At 40.8% G+C, this 23,302-nt stretch overlaps 1 protein-coding gene across 2 annotated transcripts in view; it reads right to left on the bottom strand.

Moving 5' to 3' along the window:
• DOCK4 (dedicator of cytokinesis 4) overlaps positions 1-23,302 on the bottom strand; it is a 491,532-nt gene that overhangs the window by 25,163 nt on the left and 443,067 nt on the right. For both annotated transcript variants that reach the window (XM_011999203.1, XM_011999202.1), the window contains 6 exons: positions 18,154-18,302; positions 15,668-15,754; positions 13,760-13,864; positions 8,851-8,992; positions 7,317-7,483; positions 4,197-4,283 (listed from right to left, as the gene is read on the bottom strand). In XM_011999203.1, the coding sequence (XP_011854593.1) occupies positions 4,197-4,283; positions 7,317-7,483; positions 8,851-8,992; positions 13,760-13,864; positions 15,668-15,754; positions 18,154-18,302 (737 nt within the window). The remainder of the gene's footprint in view (positions 1-4,196; positions 4,284-7,316; positions 7,484-8,850; positions 8,993-13,759; positions 13,865-15,667; positions 15,755-18,153; positions 18,303-23,302) is intronic.

Below are 23,302 nucleotides of genomic sequence, written 5' to 3' on the forward strand. Positions count from 1 at the left end.
CAGGATAAACAACCTAGTTTCTTCAACAAAAAAATAAGGAAAGTGATGCAAGGGGAAACGTATAGCTTGAAAGAGACTTAGAAGACATTTCAATCAACTGCAATGCATGGCCTTTATTTAAATCTGGATTCGAATAACAGAGTAAAAATAAAATTTTTCTTTCTTGTTTTGAGACAGTCTCACTTGTTCTGTTGCCCAGGCTGGAGTGTAGTGGCGCAATCTTGGCTCACTGCAACCTCCACCTTCTGGGTTCAAGCAATTCTCCTGCTTCAGCCTCCTGAGTAGCTGGGATTACCGGTGTGATCCACCATGCCCAGCTAATTTTTGTATTTTTTGTAGTGACAAAGTTTTGCCATGTTGGCCAGGCTGGTCTTGAACTCCTGACCTCAAGTGATCTGCCTGCCCTGGCCTCCCAAAGTGCCAGGATTACAGGCATGAGCCGCCGTGCCCAGCCTAAAAATATATAATTTTTCTTTAAAAAAAGAGACAGGGTTGAGACTGTCACTGAGGCTAGAGTACAGTGGTATGATCATAGTTCACTGTAACCTCAAACTCCTGGGCTCCAGTGATCTTTTGGCCTCAACCTCTGGAGTAGGAGGTTGCTAGGACTGCAGACATATGCCACCATGCTGGCTAATTTTTTAAATTTTTTGTTGAGATGGCGTCTTACTACATTGCCCAGGCTGGTCTAAAATGCAGAATAAAAGATTTGGTAAAGTATGAATGAACACTGTACATTTTATGGTCAAGGAATTACTGTTAATTTTTAATGTGACAATATTTCAGGTTTTTAAAAATAAATATGAATACTAAAATATTTGTAGATGAAGTGATATGACATCTGAGATTTACTTCAACAACAGTCCAGTTGAGAGGGAGCAGGTAGACGTATAGATGAAACAAAATTGGCCTTTTTGATGGCTGTTGAAGTAATGATGGGTAAGTCAGGTTTATTATATCATTATATATTTTCTCTATTTTTGTATGCTATAACTTAAGTTTTAAAAGGTCACTGGCTGCGAAGTACAAAAGAGACTACAGGGATAAGGGTTGGAAAGCTAATCTTTCAGGAGGCTACTGCAGTAATCAGACACTAGGTGGCGCTATCGGTGGGGCGCTGAGGACTGGTTAGCTTCTGGGTATACAGTATTTAGAAACAGGCACATTGTTTTCTGATGGGCAGGATGTGGTATGACAATATTATCGTGATCTTTAGTTGGATTTTAAAAAAATTATGGATTCTAAACTATAAATGTTTGTCTTGATTAAAAGTTTTTAATGAGCTTAGTTTTTTTTTTTTTTTTTGAGACAAGAGTTTCGCTCTTGTTGCCCAGGCTGGAGTGCAGTGGTGTGATCTCAGCTCACTGCAACCTCTGCCTCCCGGGTTCAAGCAATTCTCCTGCCTCAGCCTCCCAAGTAGCTGGGCTACAGGTGCATGCCACCACGACCAGCTAATTTTTTGTATTTTTACTAGAGACGGGGTTTCACTGTGTTGGTTAGGCTGGTCTTGAACTCCTGACCTCTGGTGATCCACCTGTCTCAACCTCCCAAAGTGCTGGGATTACAGGTGAGTCATGGCACCCAGCTGAAATGAGCTTATTTTTTAATCAGGACAAAAACACTTTTTTGGGTTTTGAAAATAATTAATAAACTACAGAGGAAACAACAGTTCAAAGGCATTGATATCTTCACAAAAGTTGATAAGCCATTGAGGGGGTCTATGAATTAGAAAATAAAGGTCCCCAATTTCATCTGAAACCTTTGGTGCCATATGTTTCAGAATTAAGAACTTTTCAGATTTTAGAAAGGCAGTATAGGGCCATATATGGTATATTATAAAACCCCAAGCAGGATCTAGGGCAGGTTCCTCTAATCAAATGCATTACATTAATAAGGCCGGGCATGATGGTTTATGCCTGTAATCCCAGCACTTTGGGAGACAAAGGCCAGAGGACTGTTTGAGCCCAGGAGCTTGAGACTAGCCTGAGCAACATTGTGAGACCTCATCTCTACAACAAATCAGAAAAGTAGCCAGTTGTGGTGGCACATGCTTGTGGTCCCAGCTACTTGGGAGGCTGAAGTGGGAGGATCACTTGAGGCCGGGAGGTCAAGGCTGCAGTGAACCATGATCGTACCACTGCACTCCAGCCTGGGTGACAGAGGAAGATCCAGTCTCAAAAACAAAAAAGGAAATACAATATTTCTACAGTGAAACACATGAACCTTCACACTAAGTGAAATACAGTTAATAAATGGACTTGCATTAGAAAAGCTTGGGTGTATTACTAGCAAATGAGCTTTGGAGTCAAATGAAAGCATCTCTTGGTTTTCAGACATTGGCATCTGCAGATGAGGAATTTCAATTCAACGTGATATATTTGTATTGAGTACCTACTACCTGTCCCTGTTCTTGAAGACCTTCTACACTAGAAGTTAAACCAGGAAACCAATAGCTTTAATCGATAGTGAGGACATTCTAGGCAGCAAGAACAAGAGAAAAACACAAAAGCTGTTAAAAGTGGACTGTGTTCAGGGAACAAAACAGTTGAGTTTGATTTGTTCTATTTGACAGAACATAAGATTACATATTCTAATAAAGTAGGCAGCTGATGTTTGAAAGGTTGTGTTTAGTAATGCTCCTTTTATCATTATCAGCATGCTATTTTTTATTAGCATTGTATGTGTGTATGACATTTCCAAGGGCTAGGACCATTGGTGAGACTTCACAGGATTTAATGCTCTGGGTAGTAAGTAGCTAAAGGCTCTCTGAATCATAATGCAGCATGGATGACTAGAAACACTTCTCTAAGTTGGACGCATGCCATTCAGCGGGAAGCATAATAAGACTTTTTGAGCACTGCGTTTAGCAGTCTCCCCTCTTCCATGGAAGGTACCAGGGCACAATGTGTAAGCAGCCAGTTTTTGGGGACTCTGGACCTGAGACTGGACAAGAATACAACTACACTGATGTAATCTGCTGAATAGAGTTCAATTTTAATTTTCAAATCCTTAGCTTAATTGAACATGATAGGCTGAGAGTAGTTTCAATGCTGAGACATTTCAGGTAAGACAAACAATTCTTGAAAAACAATTTGGTCAGGAGCTGTTCTTTCTACTGGATTGAAGGAATAGGCTTGTGACCTAAATAAGGTATGAATTACATTATATTTGCACAATTGGCACACTTCCTATCAGAGAACTACAGCGATCAAAAGGGTGAGATCCAGGCTCAAAAACGAATGACAAACACATTATTTCTGCAGTGAAACAAATGAACATTTCCACTAAGTGAAATAAAGTTAATAAATGGCTATAATGGATGTAGCAAGGAAGGCTGTGAGACTGTGAGGCTGTGGCTGACATCGAGGTGCTGTCAGCTGGAAGAGCAGCACAGACAGCTGGGTGGGGTCCCACCCTGGATGTGGCTGCCTTCAGCTGCTGCTCTCCCTGCTCTCCACAACTGGGGACTTGAGCTGGGGTCACATTTTACAACCTGAGGGTTCTTGGGAGCTGTGGTTACCAGGTTCTGTAGTGGTACCCACTGTAGATTAGGACTGCTCAGAGAGATTAATATGCTGCCATACTTTCTACTGGGAACTGTAACAACACGGACCTACTGTGCATCGGGCACTGGGCAGAGACTTGACATTAGCCTCCTTCAGCCTGTAAGAAAACCATAGCTAGAAGAGATTAATATAACTGGCTTTGGAATCAGAAATATCTGCGTTGGAGTCTCTCTTCAACATCTTGCTATGTGATCTCTGGCAAAGGCTTTTGACCTCTTGTCAAACATTGCAAAAACAGGAATAAGAATATATACCTCATAGCTTTGATGTGATGATTAAGAGAAAGCAGGTAGCATTAGCACTGGTCTGACACAGTAAGCATTGAAGGTCACACAGCTATAGCAATTAGGAGAGCTGGAATTCCAAGACTCCTAACTCAAGGGCCTGAGTAGTTTTTTTTACATGTAGCAAATTGAGTTTTCAAGGAATCCCTCCGTCTGGATGCATTAGGAAAATATTAATGTTTACCTTCTCAGCTTGGTAATAGCAGCCAATACTATAAACATTCACTATTTTACTATGAGTGCTTCCAGAGAATCTGGGTCAAAGGAGAAGTAATGAATATATGGCACCAACTCTAAGTGAACAACTGTGATGAGAAAGTGCTTGAGAATAAGCTCTGATCCTTACCACTTCACGTTTTTCCACTTCAAACCAGCGAGAAATGCCAGGCAAACTCTGCACCAAGTATAATGACGTTCTCTCCACCCAGAGACTCTACAAAACAAAAAGCACATTAAGTCCCCCAAGTTGCCCTTCTTTCTAGCTACTTCCATGACTAGTGTTTGTCACCCACTGTTACCAGGTTTTCCTTATTCCCATCAGCCTTTCTTTAGTCTTCATTCAAGCACTCATGAAACTATCACAGTGAGATATTACCGAAGCTGATTTTAACAATTCCACTGTATATCATCAAGCTTCTTTCCATGTGGAATAAATGAGCTCCTACTTCAAACAGCAAGCTTAAAAATACAAAAATAGGCTATATGTTATTTTCTTTGCTATTTTTCCAAAATTCTAATTCAAACTCTCTTCACTCCTTAACATCTAGCCATTTATATGTAGAAGGGTCAGCCAGTCAATGTATCAGCCAGTTAATGTAAGATTAGAATAAGAGTCCTAAGGGAAGCAAAGGCTTTAGGAACCACACAGCGTGATCTATGTTAAAGATGAGGACATGGCCAGGCGCGGTGGCTCATGCCTGTAATCCCAGCACTTTGGGAGGCCAAGGCGGGCAGATCATGGGGTCAGGAGATTGAGACCATCCTGGCTAACATGGCGAAACCTCGTCTCTGCTAAAAATACAAAAAAATTAGCTGGGAGTGGTGGCGGGCACCTGTAGTCCCAGCTACTCGGGAGGCTGAGGCAGGAGAATGGCGTGACCCGGGAGGTAGAGCTTGCAGTGAGCTGAGATCACGCCATCGCACTCCAGCCTGGGTGACAGAGCAAAAAAAAAACCAAAAAAATTTTGAAGACACTAAGTCTTAAAGCAGCAATGTGACTTGTTCAAAAGCTATACTACCAATAGAGCCAGCACTAGAGCCTACCCACTAGGACCTCTGACTCCCCCTCTGTTGCTGAATCTACTGTGCCACATTTTCTTGTGCTTGTTTGAACTGCTGTTAATAGAGGCAAATCTGTAGTTTAGAGCCAGGGCTGCTTCTGGCCAGGACCAGCAACCCCAGGACATGTGAAACCATGCCGCTTTTGGTACGAGCTGCTGTTGATGACAGGTTTCTTTTTTGTCAACCAGGTTTTAGTATCTATGCCTCATCTTTCTTACTTAAACCAAGTATATTCCCAAGAGGATAATACACTTTACAAAATTCCTGAAATAGTGCCATTTACTCAAACCACCACCACCACAACAAAAAAAATGGAAGAGTTTCTTTGGGCCAGCCAAGCTGTGCTGAGATGAATAGGACAGAGATCCTGTGACAAGAGCTTGCAGTGTTCTGGTGCTGACAGGGAGGTAAGCAGATGAATAAGAGCTCAGAGTGAAGAGAAAGGGATGTTCAAGGCTCTGGGGGCCAACAGAGGGGGATGCAGGCGCACACGCCAGCCTGGGGGAGGAGGACAGCAGTTCTCAGAGGGGGCGATGCGTGAGCTGCATTCTGAGGAGTGAGTAGGAGTTTGCCAGGAGGAGAGTGGGGGTAGCAGTGCTGGCAGGAGAAGCAGCTTGCGAAAGGGCTTGGCGGGAGAGGAAGAAAGAAGCCGAGTGTCGCGGAGGCTGAGAGGGAGGAGGGGTGAGTAGGTTGTGGTGGAGATGAGGCTTCTGGAGGGGCAGTTTGGAGCCAGATTCTGAGGGCTATAAAGCACAGGAATCAGGAGCCAGATTTATTATTATTGCTTTTTAGGGAGATTGCTGCACTACTGATACAGATTTAAAGTGACAACCACAAGGAAATGTAGTATGGTGGAAAAAACAATGAAAGAGTCACAAAATGTGAGTTCTGGGACTGGGGCTACCGGTAACTAGAAGGTGACTTTGAACAAGTCAATTGCCTGATTTCAGTGGATTTCTGACTATGTTTTAACTAAAAGCAACTGCAAGAAGAACTATATCATCAACTGGCTATATCTTTAATTGATTTTGGAAGGCACAAAGAAAAATGTAAGTTTCCAGAAAAAAACAAGAAAATGATCATGGATCTTTTTAGTACTATCCCATTGTTGTTTTCCAGTGGGCTCCTTGCCTTGGTATTTAGCCCATTAAATCTCCGGGCACAAGGGACTGCTCTTTATTCAATCCTGTCATAACTCTGCAAAACCTTCCCCTTCTGATCTCCTCTCGGTTGCGAATGATTCCTGGAAATACTTCCGGGAGTACTGAGAACAGACACAGGCAGAGCTGACCAAGTGAGTTAACATGAGACAATCATGTTAGGAGCACGTTTCCTAGCTTAAGTAGGGAACATCTGTGATGAAAAATGCTAAGCCAATTAACTCACAAAAATAAGCTAATTTTGCATTCTTCGTTTAGGTATGAAATAAACTGGGGGGGGGGGCGGTCTCACTATATCATTGTTTGCAAAGAAAGGGGCAGACTCTAATTTATCTAGTGAACAATCTTGCCCCTTTTCTGCAGTGGGGCTATGAGAAACCTTGCCCCTTTCTGGCAGAGAGGGTGCTGAAGTAGGAAGGTATGTTGGAACTACTGAGAGCAGGGAGCTCAACACATGCAAAGAATCCAAGATTTGCTTTTACTCAGAGTCCTGAGAAGTTCTGATTACACACTGTTCTCACAAGAACAAGCAGCAAAAGATGGCACATAACTTACCCACCGTACCAGCAGTCTACCCAACTGTTCTCTGTCTTCAGGAACTCCTTTTCTCTGTTCCTTACCTATTCTTTATTCATTGAACTTTATGTGAAAATAAACATCCCAAAGTTCCCACAGTTGGTTCAACATAAATGAATGAGAGGACTGACTTCAGCCAGGAGTTCTCAAAGACTGGTCTAAGAACCACCAGCATTAGAATTGTTCCAAAAAAGCTGATTTTAGGACCTCCTCCCAGACCAACTGATTCAGAATTCCTGAGCTGGGCACCAGAAAGCTGCTTGGTTAGGGAGCACTCCATGTCACTCTGATACACGTGGAGCTGCAGAACCACTAGACTAAATGATTTATGTAGTCCCTTCTGTTTCTGTCACTTGACACTATTCTGAGTAAATATTTACCAAGGGTTGCACCCCAAGGGGCTCGCAGTCTATCTGAGGAGTTAGCATGTAATAAGAATTGCATGGTACCTTGAATTCATTCTCTTTATCTTTTGTGCCTTTGTGAAATGGTCGGTCATAGCGGAATTTCCAGATGTGATTCACTTTATAGAAACTTTTGATGTTGTCCGGAACGCCCTCTCTCTGCAGGACCTCCTGGCTCTCCGGAATGGGGGTCACAGCATATATCTGCAAATCTAGGATTAACGAGTCAAGGAGAGAACCTGACTTGGCAATCCATGGAAGTCTGGCTCGGGCTGAACCATGGCAGAGAGAAGAGGATGGGTAAGAATCTTCTGTTTCCATTTCAGTTGAAGTCATTTAAAAAATTACCAAGAAGATGCCAAGAACTCAGTTCTAGCAAATCACGTCTCAAACTACAGGTCTTGAACTAGTTCTAGGTAGGTGAAGTATCAGCTTGAAATTTCCATGACTTAAAATTTTCATGACCTCTGAATTTAGATATCACTAATTTTTGTGTGTGTGTGTATGTAGATGTGAATGGTTTGGGCCTTAGGTACTCAGGATAATCCTAATCCTTGTTCATGAGACATATCTTAGTCTGTGCATGAGCCATTTAAGTTTATTGTTTGCTGATAATAACATGTAAATACCTATGCAACCATGACCGAAGACAGAAACTAGAACATTGACAGTGACTTCCACCCATCTGTGTGATTTTCTGTGTCCCTAGCCTTCTCACATCTGTGATAACTTCTCTCTCAAATCTTGCATTCATATGCAGGGTGTTTAGTTATAGTTTATATTTTTAAAAATTACATTAAAGGGGTATCATATTAACTTGTATATTTACTTCCTTCTCTTCTTATCTAAAGAAAGATAGCAAAATATTTTTCCTATGTACTTTCTTGCATGTCTTGCATTTTGGTTTCTGCTTTGAAATGGTATTCACAATTGTCAGTGGAAGTTTTAGGTGTTTTTTAAGACCATCAGTTTCAGGAAAAGGCAGAGGGGTTCAGAAAAGAGTGCTGGGGTGAACTGCCTTTGTCTCTAATACCTATATAATTTCAGCTCAGTTGTTTGTGTTTAGACAATAAGAGTATGAATTATATAACAATGATTAAAGGCTGTTCAGGATGCCATAGCTAAAAGCCCCCGAAAGATACTGGAGTAGCTCTTTCTCGTGCATTCCTCATTCTAGAAAAAAATTATCAGGGTGGGGGGAGGGGCAAATAATATGTGCCAGTAAGCATAATACTATGATTTTCTTGAACTTAAGCAGTTTCCACAGGATATGTCAAAGGAAATTTATTCTAAAGGAAATCACTAGAAAGGAGCTTTAAAGGCAGGGTGAGCTATTCAAGAGGTTTAATTAAAAGGGAAAAATTCTTTCAAGAGAGTTCTTTCAACTGACATCATCATAATAAATAGAACAATTAAGTTCTATTCAGAAGGAGTTAAGCTAAAATTAAGATGACGGAAAAGAGGGAGCAGTAAGGATGTGGCTGTTGAAAAGGGACTGGTGGCTGAACAACCTTGCATGAAAATGCTCTGCAGCAGCCAGTGCAATCTCACTGAGTCCAGCCCTTGTAGGTGCGGATACACTGAGCTTCTGCCTGGAAGATGGTCTCATCGGGCTGGTTGGCATGCTGCATGGCGATGGCGTGGGGGAACTCGTTCAGCATTCTCTGTTGGAAGGCTTCCAGCCTCTCGTAGTCATGCCCTCGACACACAAACTCCTTATTCTGGAGATGAAAGCAAAAAAGAAATTAGGGCTATATAAGGGAGTGGATTACAGACAAAGTCAAAAAACATGACACTGGCAGTAACTGACCACACGCCTCATACCAAGACACTCTAACAAAAAATATGCTGGAACAATCTGAAAAGTTTGCCCAATTGTTAAAAATGCAGATAAAGATCATGAGTTCACTCTCTACTGCATTTCATAAGACCCAATAGAATGCCTCACTCTTTCTGGTTCACTTGCATGAGGCGCAAAGAGGTGGATTCTCAGAGCACCAAAGTATAAAAACAAAACACTTGTATTCCCTCTAAATGTTAATGAGCACATGTGTAAAGATTATTTTTATAAAATACACATCAAATTCACATGGGTAATTTTACAACGTGGAGGAAAAGTAAATTTGTTGTCTGCTTTTTGTGTGTGTGTGTGTGTGTGTGTGTGTGTGTGTGTGTGTGTGTATGAGTATTCTGCCATTCATGATGCTCTCCTTCAGGAAGAATGGTGAAGGTTATTTCTGAGGTAGGTTAAGACAGCTGGAAAGATGGGAAGGTTTCCCAAAAGTACCTGAATGATCTGATTAGATAATGATGGATCTGACATTTTAATGGTAATGAAGTTGTAATTGAGCACAGTCATTGACGAAGCACACTGCACGTGTCATTCAACTTATACAAGCTTGACAGGTAGTCACTGTCCCCTACCATACCCCATTTTATAATTGGGGAACCAGGGCTGAAAGTCTTTTTTTTTTTTTTTTTTTTTGAGATGGAGTCTCACTCTGTTGCCCCAGCTGGAGTGCAGTGGTATGATCTCGGCTTACTGCAACCTCCATCTCCCAACTTCAAGCAATTCTTCTGCCTCAGCCTCCCGAGTAGCTGGAATGACAGGTGTGCACTACCATGTCCAGCTAATTTTTGTACTTTTAGTAGAGATCGAGTTTCACTGTGTTGGCCAGGCTGGCCTTGAACACCTGGCCTCAGGTGATCTGCCTGCCTTGGCCTCCCAAAGTGCTGGGATTACAGGCGTGAGCCACCACGCCTGGCCACGGCTTAATGTCTGGAAATACTTTGTCCACGTGTACTAGATTGAAATTCTGGTCTGAGTCCAAACCCTGGGCTCTTTCTAAACTGAACACGGCCTAGTGTATGCAGGAAAAACGCCTAGGAGCTACCAAGACCAAGAAAGCTTGCGGGATCTCAGGGCTTGGAGATCGTCAAGTTAAGGGGAGATCAGTTTGCGGCCTAGAGGAGCTGAGGCCCAAGGTTGTCCATGTTGTCCAGCTCTATGAGGTTCTTATGTAAAATGCCGTAAAGAGGAACTCAGGCCACAGTGAGGGAGTAAGAAACAAGTCACGGGCAGAGGCTTAGTTCTTCCGCAAGGAAAGGGCAGCTGCAGGCAGGCAGAGGAAATGCAGCAGGAACTGGGCTGGATAAACTACCTCGATTCCCCACAAACCCCTAAATAAATCATGATCTTTTGAAAAACACAAGGTTAAGGCAGACTCTACCTATAATTGTGGACCCCATACAATTCTATATTTAAAACTTTCTAGATAAAAGTTACAATATCTGATGCTGTATTTTAAAAATTCTACTCAAAAGATAATTAATTTCCTTGGTAAAATAAAAGATAATACATCCCTCTCTGCTTATTACAGGAGCCCCCAAATAAATATTCAAATATCCTAGTAAATGAAATATATTTTAAAACAATGCTTATACATAACAGTTTGTAAAAATCAGGGCATTTGCTCTAAGAATACAGACATTCAATGCTATTAAGAAGCCATTTTAAAATAAAATGAAATTTTGGCTGATATTTGGGACTCCAAGAAATAAAGCATCTTCCTTATCAGTACTCTTTTTTTTTTTTTCTGAGAAAAACATAGCTTTATGGAGATATAATTCACATAAAACAAAATCCACTTTTTAAAAATGTGCAATTCAGTGGTTTTTAGTATATTTATAGAGTTGTGCAAACATTAACAAAATTTAATTTCAGAATCTTTTCATCATTATCAAAAAGCAACCCTATACTCATTAGCAGTTACTTCCTATTTTCCCCTTCCCCCAGCCAATCACAAAACTACTTTCTGTTTGTATGGATTTGCCTGTTATAGAATTATACAATGTGCTGGCCTTTTGTGACTACCTTTTACTTAACATAGTATTTTTAAAGTTCATCCATTTCGTAGCACATATAAGTATTTCTTTTCTTTTTATTGCTAAGTATCATTGCACAGACATGCTGTATTTTGTTTACCCATTCATCAGTTAATAGACATTTGGGCAGTTTCTGTGTTTTGGCTATTATGAATAATGCTGCTATGAAGATTCAAGTATTTGTGTGAATATGTATTTTCAATTTTCTTAAGCATGTATATAGAAGTAGAACTTCTGTGTTAGTATTCTTTAACCCATTTGCTTTTCTTTTTTTTTTTTTTGGAGACAGGGTCTCACTGTCACCCAGGCTGGAGTGCACTGGCTCAATAACAGCATACTGAAGCTTTGACTCCCGAGCTCAAGCAATCCTCCTGCCTCAGTCTCCCAAGAAGCTGGAACCACAGGCGCATACCACCAAACTACTTTTTTATTATTTTTAGTAGAGACAGGGTCTCACTATGTTGTTCAGGCTGGTCTTGAACTCCTGGGCTCAAGTGATCCTCTGGCCTTGGCCTCCCAAAGTGCTGTGATTATAGGCGTGAGCTACTGTGCCCAGCCAAAAGTAACCTGTTTTCCATGAGGGGAAAAATCCCTACTTAGATCATAACATTGTATAAATGTATTTGAGTTCTAAAAATTATCTTGGAAATTGATCAAACCACAAAAGACTTCTGGCCTCAAGCAATTCTCTTGCCTTGGCCTCCCAAAGTGCTGGGATTACAGGTGCGAGCTACTGTGCCTGGCCAAAAGGAAGTTTTTAATGTTGATATTTGTTTGCTTTTAAATCCAAGAACAGACTAGAATCTGATTCCTTAAGAAAAAAGGTCAGGCTCCGGGATTCTGAAGAGTGTAGTGCCCTTTAGAAACCAATAGAGGGGGACCCTTCTCTTTCATTTTGAAGCAAATGCCATTTATACCCAGGAAAGCTATTTTTAAAAGAAGGATGATATAGAAGATTGATTTATTCTAATTGACTTTTTAACAAAATTTATTCTATTAGCTAATGCAGTTTTCCAATTTGCTAAACTCTCTTTAAAATTATGACTCTTAAACTACTTCCAGTTTTTTTAAACTTTATACTTTTAATTATAATCTTTCAGATGTGACTCTGCCAACAGTGTCATGTCTGTCTGTGCCAACAGAGGGAGATGACCTACTGAGGCAGAGAAGCATCTGGACCCTGCTGTGCAATCCCCAGCCCTCTGTGCGGCTACAGCTCTAGACTGTGCCGCTCCACTCAGAACCTGGATCCAGGCCATCTGCAGTCTTTAGCGGGGTTGCTCATAACAGCTTGGGACCAGCTACACCTCCAAAACTTAGTCTTTTAAATTCAACATGTATTCTGACTCTGCCATTTTTTAATTTTCATTTTTTTGGGAGTCTCGCTCTGTTGTCTAGACTGGTCTGGAACCAGGTTCAAGTGATATTCCTATCTCAGCCTCCCAAGTTCTTGGGATTACAGCGTGCCACTGTGCGCTGTAATGTTTTTGATCAGGAATCAAGATTTCCTCCATTTTTAGGCAGGCCCACCTGCAGAGTCAGCTTTGTGACCGCCCACTATACTGTGTTTTAATGCAACAAGGAGATTGCACATTATGTCTGTGTAGCACCCAAATGCACGGTCATTTCAATTGACTAAAGACAACATTTGTTCCATGTGATACTAAAATGAACCTGTATTGGATATTTTGGGATCTACCTATCTGTCTTTTTCATTCTGAAAGGCAGATAATGATTATTAAACAAACAATAAAGTGAAATCTTTCTCTTCTTCTCCAAGCACACCCATCCTAGTATCCTGTCATATGTGCTGACAGGCAAGATTTAGGTAAAAACAAACATCAAAATATTTGTATATTGAGAACTAAAGTTGTAACAAATTGATTCAATTTTAAAATTATCCCAGATACGTTTCCTTAGTTGCTTGGGAATTACATTTGTTCTTTTAAGCAATGTTTTTATACAAGGAAGGTGTATATACTAAAGTGTCCAATAAATATTCAAGCATAGAAGACACTACTTGGCAGAATGTGAAAAATGAAAAGAATGGAGTTGAATATTTTATTATCTTGTAGGTATCTTAGAATGTCTAAAGGTTTTCCCTTTGTAGAAATGGAGTTTATACTAGCAATAAATTGAGTCTCTTTGCTGGGTGACATTTATCTTTTTACAAATTCATCAAAATGGCCAAACAACACTCTTTACATGGTGCTGGAGGTAGGGTTTTCACGTGATGTGAAACTGCATTGCTTTCGATACTCTGCAACTCCCAGCCTCCTGCAGTGCCCCGCCATTTTTTTTTCTAATACTAACTTGATGGGAATTGCAGACTGAATTAAAATAGTGGGTATCATATAAGGGAAACTATTATTATCAAAGATTGCTCACAAAATATACTAAATTTAGGAAGGGGTTGATTGCTATCTCAGAAATTATTTAAAACAAGGCATTCTAGATTAATATAATGTCTGCAAAGTAAAAGTTTAAAGAAAGTCTCATGCATATTACTACCTGTCATATAAAATGTCACTAACAGCTTAGTTTTCTTGATTGAGATATCTATATGAGAACCATGAAAGCAAATTAAATAGTATATTACTTACTCTTAAGAAAAATGGAAATTTTTTTCCATAAAATCCAACTCTGAAGAACTCTGGTTCAAGACGTTGCTGGTCCATAATTTTGTCATACAAAGAGGCTTCCATCATCTAGAAAGCACAGAAAAGTTCTAAGCATTTTATCTCATCTTTCGTTTCTATCAAAGTTATAGAATAAGATTTCTCTTTTATATAAAGGAGAACTTTATTTTAATTGAGTTTGCCTCAAAGAAGGTCTGACTTTCTTTTTGATGCTTTAAGTTGGGGATTGGCAAATTTCCTCTATAAATGTCCAGAGACTGTTTTACATTTTGCAGGCCATATTGTCCCTTCACAACTATTTAATTCTGCTAGGCCCAAAGGCTGTAGTTTGCTTACCCCTGCTTTAAAGAATCAAGTGTATTATCACATGTTATCCCAAGAGAAAAATTATTTCTACGCATGTAGTCTATCAAGAAAAATATTTTCTTCACAATTAAGTAGAAATTAACGTGAATTATTAGAGGCAAAACCTTTCTAGAGAATTCTCGTGCCAGATGTACTTACCTGTGGGTTTGCCTCCACCTGCCTATGGTAATTCAGGACATTTGGAAGGTGCAATCTTGCACAGGTTGGGCAAGGATAAAACAACAAACCAAACCAAAGGAGACCCATAGTGCAAAGTGCTGTCTGGGTTGAAAGCTCTTAAGTGCGCCTGACAATGTTGAAACTATGAAGCATATAAAGCTTATGGTTTCCCATTCATGGCATTATCATCCCCAGGGTTTCCAGAGAAAGACTAATATTACACTTGAAGATTCCTCCTCTATCCCCCCTCTAGTAACAGCACCCCAAAGAGCAGTTGGCATGAAGTATAATGCTTTGGGTTTATAAAAATCTTAGTGACTATGGCACCCAAGGGCTCTCACAAGTAAACATCATCACCTCGCTTCTCGTCACAGGAACAGGATGCCAAGAGATGAACATCAATGTTTTTATATAAAACTGCAGTGCCTGCCAGAGTCAACATGATGGACTGAAGTTAAAACAGGGTTTTTCTCTTTCGTTTTCATGTTAGGAGAAGTATCGATGAACTGCTGACATGAAATACTGTGCCAAAAGGACAGAGTCAGTTCCTGCCAGTTGAATAAATTCCTTGTTGGGGTGTAAGGGATTTTATGAGCTGTTACAGGTTTATGGTATTATCTCTTAAATGGCTACCTCAAAATTAAAAGGCAGTATTTAATCTTTTTTTAATGTATAAAAACTGATGATCCTACTTTAGAAACCCCGAGGAACTGACACACACAGCAGGATCTTGTGTATTACAAGATGACACATACGTTCATGCTGCTCAAGAGTAAGGACTTGGAGGGCAAGGAGGACTTGTTTGAACCCAAGAGCAAAGCAGGTATAAAACATCTGGTTCAGAGAAACAGAGTACTCAACTCCTTGAGCTCTTAGGTGCTAAAATCTCGATCTAAGTCTCGCAAATAAAAACCCATTGCTGAAGCTAAAGAGAGGTGACGCCTACAGAATTTGGCCCTAAATTATTGAGAAACAGGTCAGCCATTCCCACAGATTTGCAGATTATGGGACTAAGAATGGTATATTGTTACAGAAACATGTGTAAGTGGAAACTCTTCAAACAGAGTGGAGATTTTCCACAATAAACTAAAAGTGTTAATCCTGGATTAGACTGTATATTTCATATATGGTGTATTAAACAAATCAAGTGCTCACTTTTTTATATTAAATAAAAGCATTACACAAATCAATTTGCTATTTCTCTGTATAAATAGCTAAGTATGCTTCAGAGGATTTATCTTAAAAAACGTTTCTGCAAGACCACAGAGTTAATTTCATAGAACCACACTGGAAAGCTAATCACAAAGGGAGGCTATGGCCTGATCAGGATGCAGTCAGGCACCTTACCCGCATCTTGCTCAGGTTTCTGTAGTCATAGTAACTCTCATACTGCTCTGCAATCTTCCGGCACAAGATAATGCCATTCTCCCAACACTGTGGACAAATGAATGAGATCAATGGAACCATCCGACAACATCCACTTACTTCTACCCAAAAGTCAGAACATGAGTGTGTTCAGAGCACCAAGCCTTACTCCTTAATCTTTTTTTTTTTTTTTTGAGACGGAGTCTCGCTCTGTCACCAGGCTGGAGTTGCTCAACTCGGCTCACTGCAACCTCTGCCTCCCTGGTCCAAGCGATTCTCCTGCCTCAGCCTCCTGAGTAGCTGGGATTACAGGCAGGCACCACCATACCCAGCTAATTCTTGTATTTTTAGTAGAGATGGGGTTTCACCATGTTGACCAGAATGGTCTTGATCTCCTGACCCCATGACCCGGCCACCTTGGCCTCCCAAAGTGCTGGGATTACAGGTGTGAGCCACCGCACCTGGCCACTCCTTAATCTTTATAACATACCTTTAATCATATCATTGAGACTTTAAGCTTGAAAACACCATGTAATTAAAATGTAAATTATTAAAAATCCTTTGAATGCTGGAAACGATAATCTACCACAACAGTCATTAATACTTGGTGCATGAACAATATTTTTTGCTGTCATTCCAGAATCATCTTGAAATAACTACAGTTCCACAATGGCTGAATAGATGGATATAAACAGGCAGAGGAGAGAATTACCACTGACCCCTAACTCCCAATTATCTGTGACTGGTACCCTGGATTTCTTGCTTGGCTTAGTTGTGCTTGCAAATTGTGAGAGGTATAACCCAGCTGGTTACTCTCAGCAGAAATGTATAAAATTCTTTGATCTAGTATAGGTGTCAGCAAACATTTTCTGCAAAGGGCCAGAAAGTCAACACTTTAGTCTTTGAGGACCATATAGTCTTTGTCACAATTACTCAATTCTGCTGTTATAGCACCAAAGCAGTCATAGACACAATTAAGCATGGCTGTGTTCCAATAAGAATTTAGGGCCAATAAAACATGCGTTTCATATCATTTTCACATGTCCCAAAATGTTATGATTCCTTTGATTTCTTTCAAACATTTAAAAACGTAAAAGAGATTTGTAGCTTTGGGGCTGCACAGAAACAGGCAGTGAGTCATGTGACCTGTGGACCATAGTTTGCAACCCCTGATCTAGCACAAACTCCTGGGGATGGACCAATACATGAATCCAGAGAGTTTGTACCACCTTATCCCACAGGTGGAAACTTTACAGCAGGAGGGCACAAAAACATTTCTTTTGGTATTCATGTAATGATATGTCAGTGTAGCTAGATAAATAATAAAGGAAGATGTGAAAGAAGCAATTTCCTTGCATCAAATTTTTACGTGTACCCAATTATATTTTGTAAAAGAATTACAGCCATTGGTTGTATTTTAATTTTCTGTTTAACCTTCGCAATCTGGAAGATATATTTGAGTCTAAGACATGTACCACCAAAGCATCCAAGTGTTCAAATCCAATAAACAATGGTGGTCAGATTCATGAATTTTTTAAAAGAGGACTATAAGCCCTTGAAGAGGGGGAGGAAGTGGAGGGAGGTGATGTACTGAATTGCTTTATGAGGTCAGTGAGGTTTTTTCAACACCCCAAGGCATCTCTTAAGTATATGATGGGATGCCACAAAATTCTTTAAACAAATTAAGTTTCATATATTTTACCTTAAAGTAGAATGGGGCAGAATGCATGCCAATTTCGGGAGACTGTGAAGGGTGATAATGGTTTTTCAGAGAATATAATACCTGTGTGTTATAGTCTGCACATTTGGGTCTCCTACAAATTCGTATGTTGAAATCCTAACCCCCATGGGATGGTATTAGGAAATGGGGTCTTTGGAATTGATTAGGTCATGAGGGTGGAGCCCTCATGATTGGCATTAGTACCCTTATAAAAGAGGCCCCAGAGAGTTAGCCAGTCCCTTTCACCATGTGAAGACACAGCAAGATGGCCCTCACCAGACACTGTGTCTGCCAGGGCCTTGATCTTGAACTTCTCAGCCTTCAGAACTGTGAGAAATAAATTTCTGTTGTTTATAAGCTACCCAGTCTAGGATATTTTGCTAAAGCAGCCAGGAATGGACTATGTTACTGGCGATCAAAATCTCTAAATCCGTGTTTATCAAAGTGTAATGAAAAGGTCATGCACATTGGACTCTCCTAGGGTCCTTGTTAAAATCACAGATTCCCCAGCCTCGTGCCAGACAAGGCATGAATCAGAATGGCTGATTCAAAATCAAAACGAATCAGAATGGCTAGGAGTGGGGCCTAGGAATCCTCATTTTGACAAGCTCTTGGGTGTTTCTAATATACGTTAAAATGTGAGGATCTCTGCTCAAGGAGGTGGGCATTCATATACTAGAAATGAAAGGGAAAGGGACATCAACACCACCACTCCAGGAGGGACCCCGGGCGGGGCAGGGCCACTTACTTTGCCTCTGTCAAAGTTCTGGATGATGGTGAGGTGCAGGTGCTCTTTGCGCTGCCATTCTGTTTGCATGGGGTAGGTCAGGAACTCCCTGAGGGGCCGATCAGACCATTCCAGTAGCTCATCATATAAGAGGAGGGTATATGCAGCTTCTGCAAGTCACATGGGAAGGCAATGATTGAGACAGGACCCCAAGCCACATTCCTTCAAATGTGGCCAGTTTCCGACAAACTGGGAAAAAAATACTATTTTCTAAACTTCGTGATATAGCAGAAAAATGTCCAGAATATATGCAGCAGTAGGGTAATGAACGAGGACTTCCCCTGGATGATGGACTTGGACTTATCAGAGATCTGTACTTCATCTTTTGTTTCCCTGTAATTTCTGTTTCTGTTTTTGCCTTTTGTTTTTGTTTTCCCTAAAATGTCTGTATGCTACAGCATAATAAAAATGTGTAAGGATATCTTGCTGTTGCTGGTTCAAAGATGTGGGGAGACAGGCCTTTGTTTGCTGGGAGAGTTCACTAGTAAGTTGCTTGGGGACTATGAGCATCTTCCAAAGAGCAGGCTTAGGAAACAAAAAATGGCAAATTCTTTGGAATAATAAAGGGCTGAAAAATTGAAACTGGTGAGGAGCGGGGATCAGAGTGGAGGCAGAATTTACAAGGGGCAAAGAAGCCAGAGAGGAGCTGAGTGAAGACAAAAAAAAAAAAGAAAAAGAAAAAGAAAGAAAAAAATCTAGCAACAGGGTAGGAATTGGAGAGGGTGGAAATGCTGGATGAGGAGTAGGGGGAGTATGTCGGTGTGTGGGTGTATTTGTGTGTGAGAGAGAATGAACTGTTGCAGGCTGTGTGACATGACCACCTTGCCCCAGATGGCCCCACAAATCTTCTGTAAAGACTACTGATATCATTACGTGCTTGACATGGTTGAATTTCCTGCAGAAACAAGGGGTGATTTTCCATATACACATAAGTGGAAAAGGTGACTTATGAATTTATGTATAGTTGGCAGATAGTGTATTTGACAGAATACTTGCCATTCTGCAGGTCTCTCCTTTTCCTGAACTGTAAATATAGCCAAATAGATCAAGAATAGGGACCAGAATTGTCACTGATAAAGGACTATAATAATTTTTCCTCTAATGTCATAATAGCCAACTCAATTACTAAATTGAATAAAATGGACAAATACTTAGGTTATTCGTCCATTTAACTCCACCTCATAGGTTTCTCAAAAGACATAATGGTAGCTTTTCAGATGGTATCAACAATGGTAATTCCTTTTCTTCATTTATTTGCCTTTAGGGTAACTACACATAAAACCCTAAAGTAACATGCTAAGTTATAATGCTATGATGTGGCCATCTCCATGTAAAAAAGATAGTTGCAATAAGAAGGGCCAGGGCCCCTATCACAGGCTCTGCTCTTTTTTCTCTTCAATTACATTTGGTGAGCTTATACAATCTCCTGGTCAATTATTATTGTGAAAGCTTTCCTAATCCACCAGCAGTCTCTTATCCCTCTCCACTCAGTTTGCAGTTACCAATATGAACTTCTTTCAATGCAAATAAATGATGATATTGCTTCCCTGGTTAAAACCAGTCAATGACTCTCAGTAGCTCAAACAATAAATTTAGGTCTCCTACAGTAACAGAGAAGGTTGCTCATGATCTGGTTCTTACCAGTCTCTCTATCCCCATTTTCCCATTGGCTCTCCATGTAGTACAGGTATGAAAGAGCCCACCTCCAACTCTTTTAAGAAGCTTCAGTAGCTGCTGAGGCTCCAGTCCTCATAGTTGGACCCCCCGGACTCCAGTATCCACTTTCCAGGAATGAGCAAGATGCACTGTGGTCCAGAGGCAGCTGGGCACAAGAAAGCTGCCCGACAGGGACAGGGATGCCTTCTGTTGCATGCACTCTTGTTGGTCTCTTTCTTTATGGGATTGAATGTAAGATGGACAGAGAAAGCAGCCACTAAAAAGGGTGTCAGTTAACTGGTGGATGCAGACACAGAGCTGAATCACCATAACATAGGTAGCCATGGAAGACTGCTGTGATTGCACAAGAATTATAATAACCAGATCCTCAGAAGAGTGCTGTTATTTTAATAGGCATCTAGTTTTCTCTGACATCCCTGAGATGATCTCCTGATGTTTAATTCTCCATGTATCATTGTAATAAATGCTAAGTATCTAAGGAAACCCTATGTGTATTTTTGTTCTTGCATCCACACTCTTTGCTCTTGTCATCCAAACAAGCTGTGCTTCCTCTCACATACCTCTCTGATTCACACCTAAGGGCCTCACAGCTTGCGCCTGCAAGACTTTCTTTCCCCTTTAGCAGAAATAACGCCTACTTTCTCTCAATGACCCGGCTCAGGAGTTATCTTCTTTGTCACTCAAATTTCTTTTGTGTATCTGTCAACATGTGAGTACTCAGAAAATGCCCCAGAGACTAACTGATCATTTCAAAGGATTAGGAAGACTGAGTGATGTCCTTCCCACAGCTACCCACAGGCAGTGATGACTTCAAGGGTGATGAAAGTCAAATTTACAGAGACAGAAAGTAGAATAGTAGTGGCCAGGGGTAAGAGGAATGGGGAGTTAGTGTTCAATGGGTACAGAGTTTTAGTTTGGGAAGATGAGAATAGTTCTGCCCCTGTAGTCTCAGGTACCCAGGAGGCTGAGGCCAAGAGTTCAAGATCAGCCTTGGCAACACAGTGAGTCCTCGTCTCTAAAAAAATTTATTCTAAAATTAGCTAGGTGTGGTGACACACCCCTGTAGTCCCAGATACTTGGGAGGCTGAGTCATGAGGATTATGTGAGTTTAAGACCAATCTGAGTGATACAGTGAGACCCCCATCTCAAACAAAGTTAAAGTTCTGGAGGTGGATGGTGGTAATGGTAGCACGACAGTGTGACTATACTTAATATCACTGAACTGTACAGTTAAAAATGGTTAAGATGGTAAATTTTATGTTATGCAGAATTAAAAAACAAAAAGAGGCCAGGCACAGTGGTTCACACCTGTAATCCCAGCATTTTGGGAGGCCGAGGCAGGTGGGTCACCTGAGGTCAGGAGTTTGAGACCAGCCTGGCCAACATAGTGAAACCCTGTCTCTACTAAAAATACAAAAAGTTAGCTAGCATGGTGGCGGGCGCCTGTAATCCCAGCTACTCGGGAGGCTAAGGCAGGAGAATCACTTGAACCCAGGAGGTGGAGGCTGCAGTGAGCTGAGATTGCGCTATTGCACTCCAGCCTGGGCAACAAGAGTGAAACTCTGTCTCAAAAACAAAAACAATCCCCCCCCCCCACAAATAAAAAACAGCAATGAAGGTCTCCAGTCCCCAAATGCTTTCCCAATCAGCTTGCCCTTGTAAGGTCCTGGGATGGGTGGAATGCCAGGTGTGGGTGAGGTGCCCCGGGAAAGCCTGGGAAAAGAAGGCATTAGCAGGCAATCAGATGAAACTGACAAATGACTGAGTGATGGCATGGAAAAGATGTGAAGACAAATTACACCTGTTTCAGAATTTGATTTGGGAAAATGACAACATGTATCTGAGGAAAAAATGTGTCTAGAGGAAGCAGTAGTAAATTTTTATTAATCCCATTCTACCATTTTGAGAAGTGTATTACAAGGACACCAATATGCAAAAAAAAAAAAAGGAGAGAGAGAGAGAAGAATAGAGATGAATTAGGAATGGAGGATGCTGTCACAAAAGGCTGGAAAAGGGTTAAGTCACTTAAACAGAATCCTAGAAAGACAGAAAAGTTCCCCATCAATTTCACTGTCTCCAAGTACAGAAATGAAGATATAAGAGAGAAGAATAAAATGTTACATGGGAAAAGAACTGATTTCTTATGACTTTGGGGAACATAAAGACTGCAAGTTGAGTAAACAAATGGGATTTACCCGTTTTTGAAATATAATCAGACAAATTTGGACTTTATTTCAGAGAACCAAAATATATCTATTATATATCTGGAGTAGCTTATCCTTACTTCCCTTCTGCGTTTTTTTTATGAACTTTAAAATTTTTTAGAAGTTTACTTCTTTTTTTTCTTTTTGAATTGAGAATTACCAATATTGAGAAAGAAAATCTGCTAATCAGGTGTTAATATTTAATAATTAAAGGGTACATTAATTTGTGATGCATTTATTTAAATCTTACATTGCTAGGCACTATTCTAAGAACTGAGAAGACTAAAGTAAGAAAAACATCACTGTGGGCTAGGCGCGGTGGCTCACACCTGTAATCCCAGGACTTTGGGAGGCCAAAGCGTGTGGATCTTCTGAGCTCAGGAGTTCGAGACCAGCCTGGGCAATATGACAAAATCCTGTCTCTACCAAAAAAAAAAAAAAAAATTAGCTGGCTGTAGTGGCATGTGCCTGTGGTCCCAACTACTTGGGAGGCTGAGGTGGGAGGATTGCTTGGGCTTGGGAGGCAGAGGCTGCAGAGAGCCGAGATCGTGCCACTACATTCCAGCCTGGGCAACAGAGTCAAACTCTGTCTCAAAAAAAAGAAAAGAAAACATGATTACTGTACTCAAAGGACCCTTTAACTGAAGATTATCCATATATACATGCATGCATGTACATACACAATATATAATATATAATCACATAATATGCAATTATTAATTTAAAAAAACCAGTTTGATATGTACTTTAATAGAAATCTGGGGCCGGGCATGGTAGCTCACACCTATAATCCCAGCACTTTCGGAGGCTGAGGCAGGTGCATCACCTGAGGCCAGGAGTTTGAGATCAGCCTGGCCAACATGTCTCTACTAAAAATACAAAAAACTTTAGCCAGGCACGGTGGCAGGCACCTGTAATCTCAGCTGCTCAGGAGTCTGAGGCAGGAGAATCGCTTGAACCTAGGAGGCGAAAGTGGCAGTGAGCCGAGATCACACCACTCTACTCCAGCCTGGGCGACAGAATGAGACTCTGTCTCAAAAACAAAACAAAACAAAACAAATCTGGAAAAAATGCAATGGGAAAAAAGAGATGGGAAAAATCACTCAGCCTACAGGAGGATTGTGGGGCATGGAGATGGTGAGAGAAAGAGAAGAAAAAGAACTTCAGGAGGGGGATGGCTGCATGGAAAAGAGGGCGAAGGAGCTGATCCTGAAGGATGAAAGGAGGGT

The sequence above is a fragment of the Mandrillus leucophaeus genome, unplaced genomic scaffold (genome assembly GCF_000951045.1).
Source record: "Mandrillus leucophaeus isolate KB7577 unplaced genomic scaffold, Mleu.le_1.0 Scaffold588, whole genome shotgun sequence".
Taxonomy (NCBI): Eukaryota; Metazoa; Chordata; class Mammalia; order Primates; family Cercopithecidae; genus Mandrillus; species Mandrillus leucophaeus.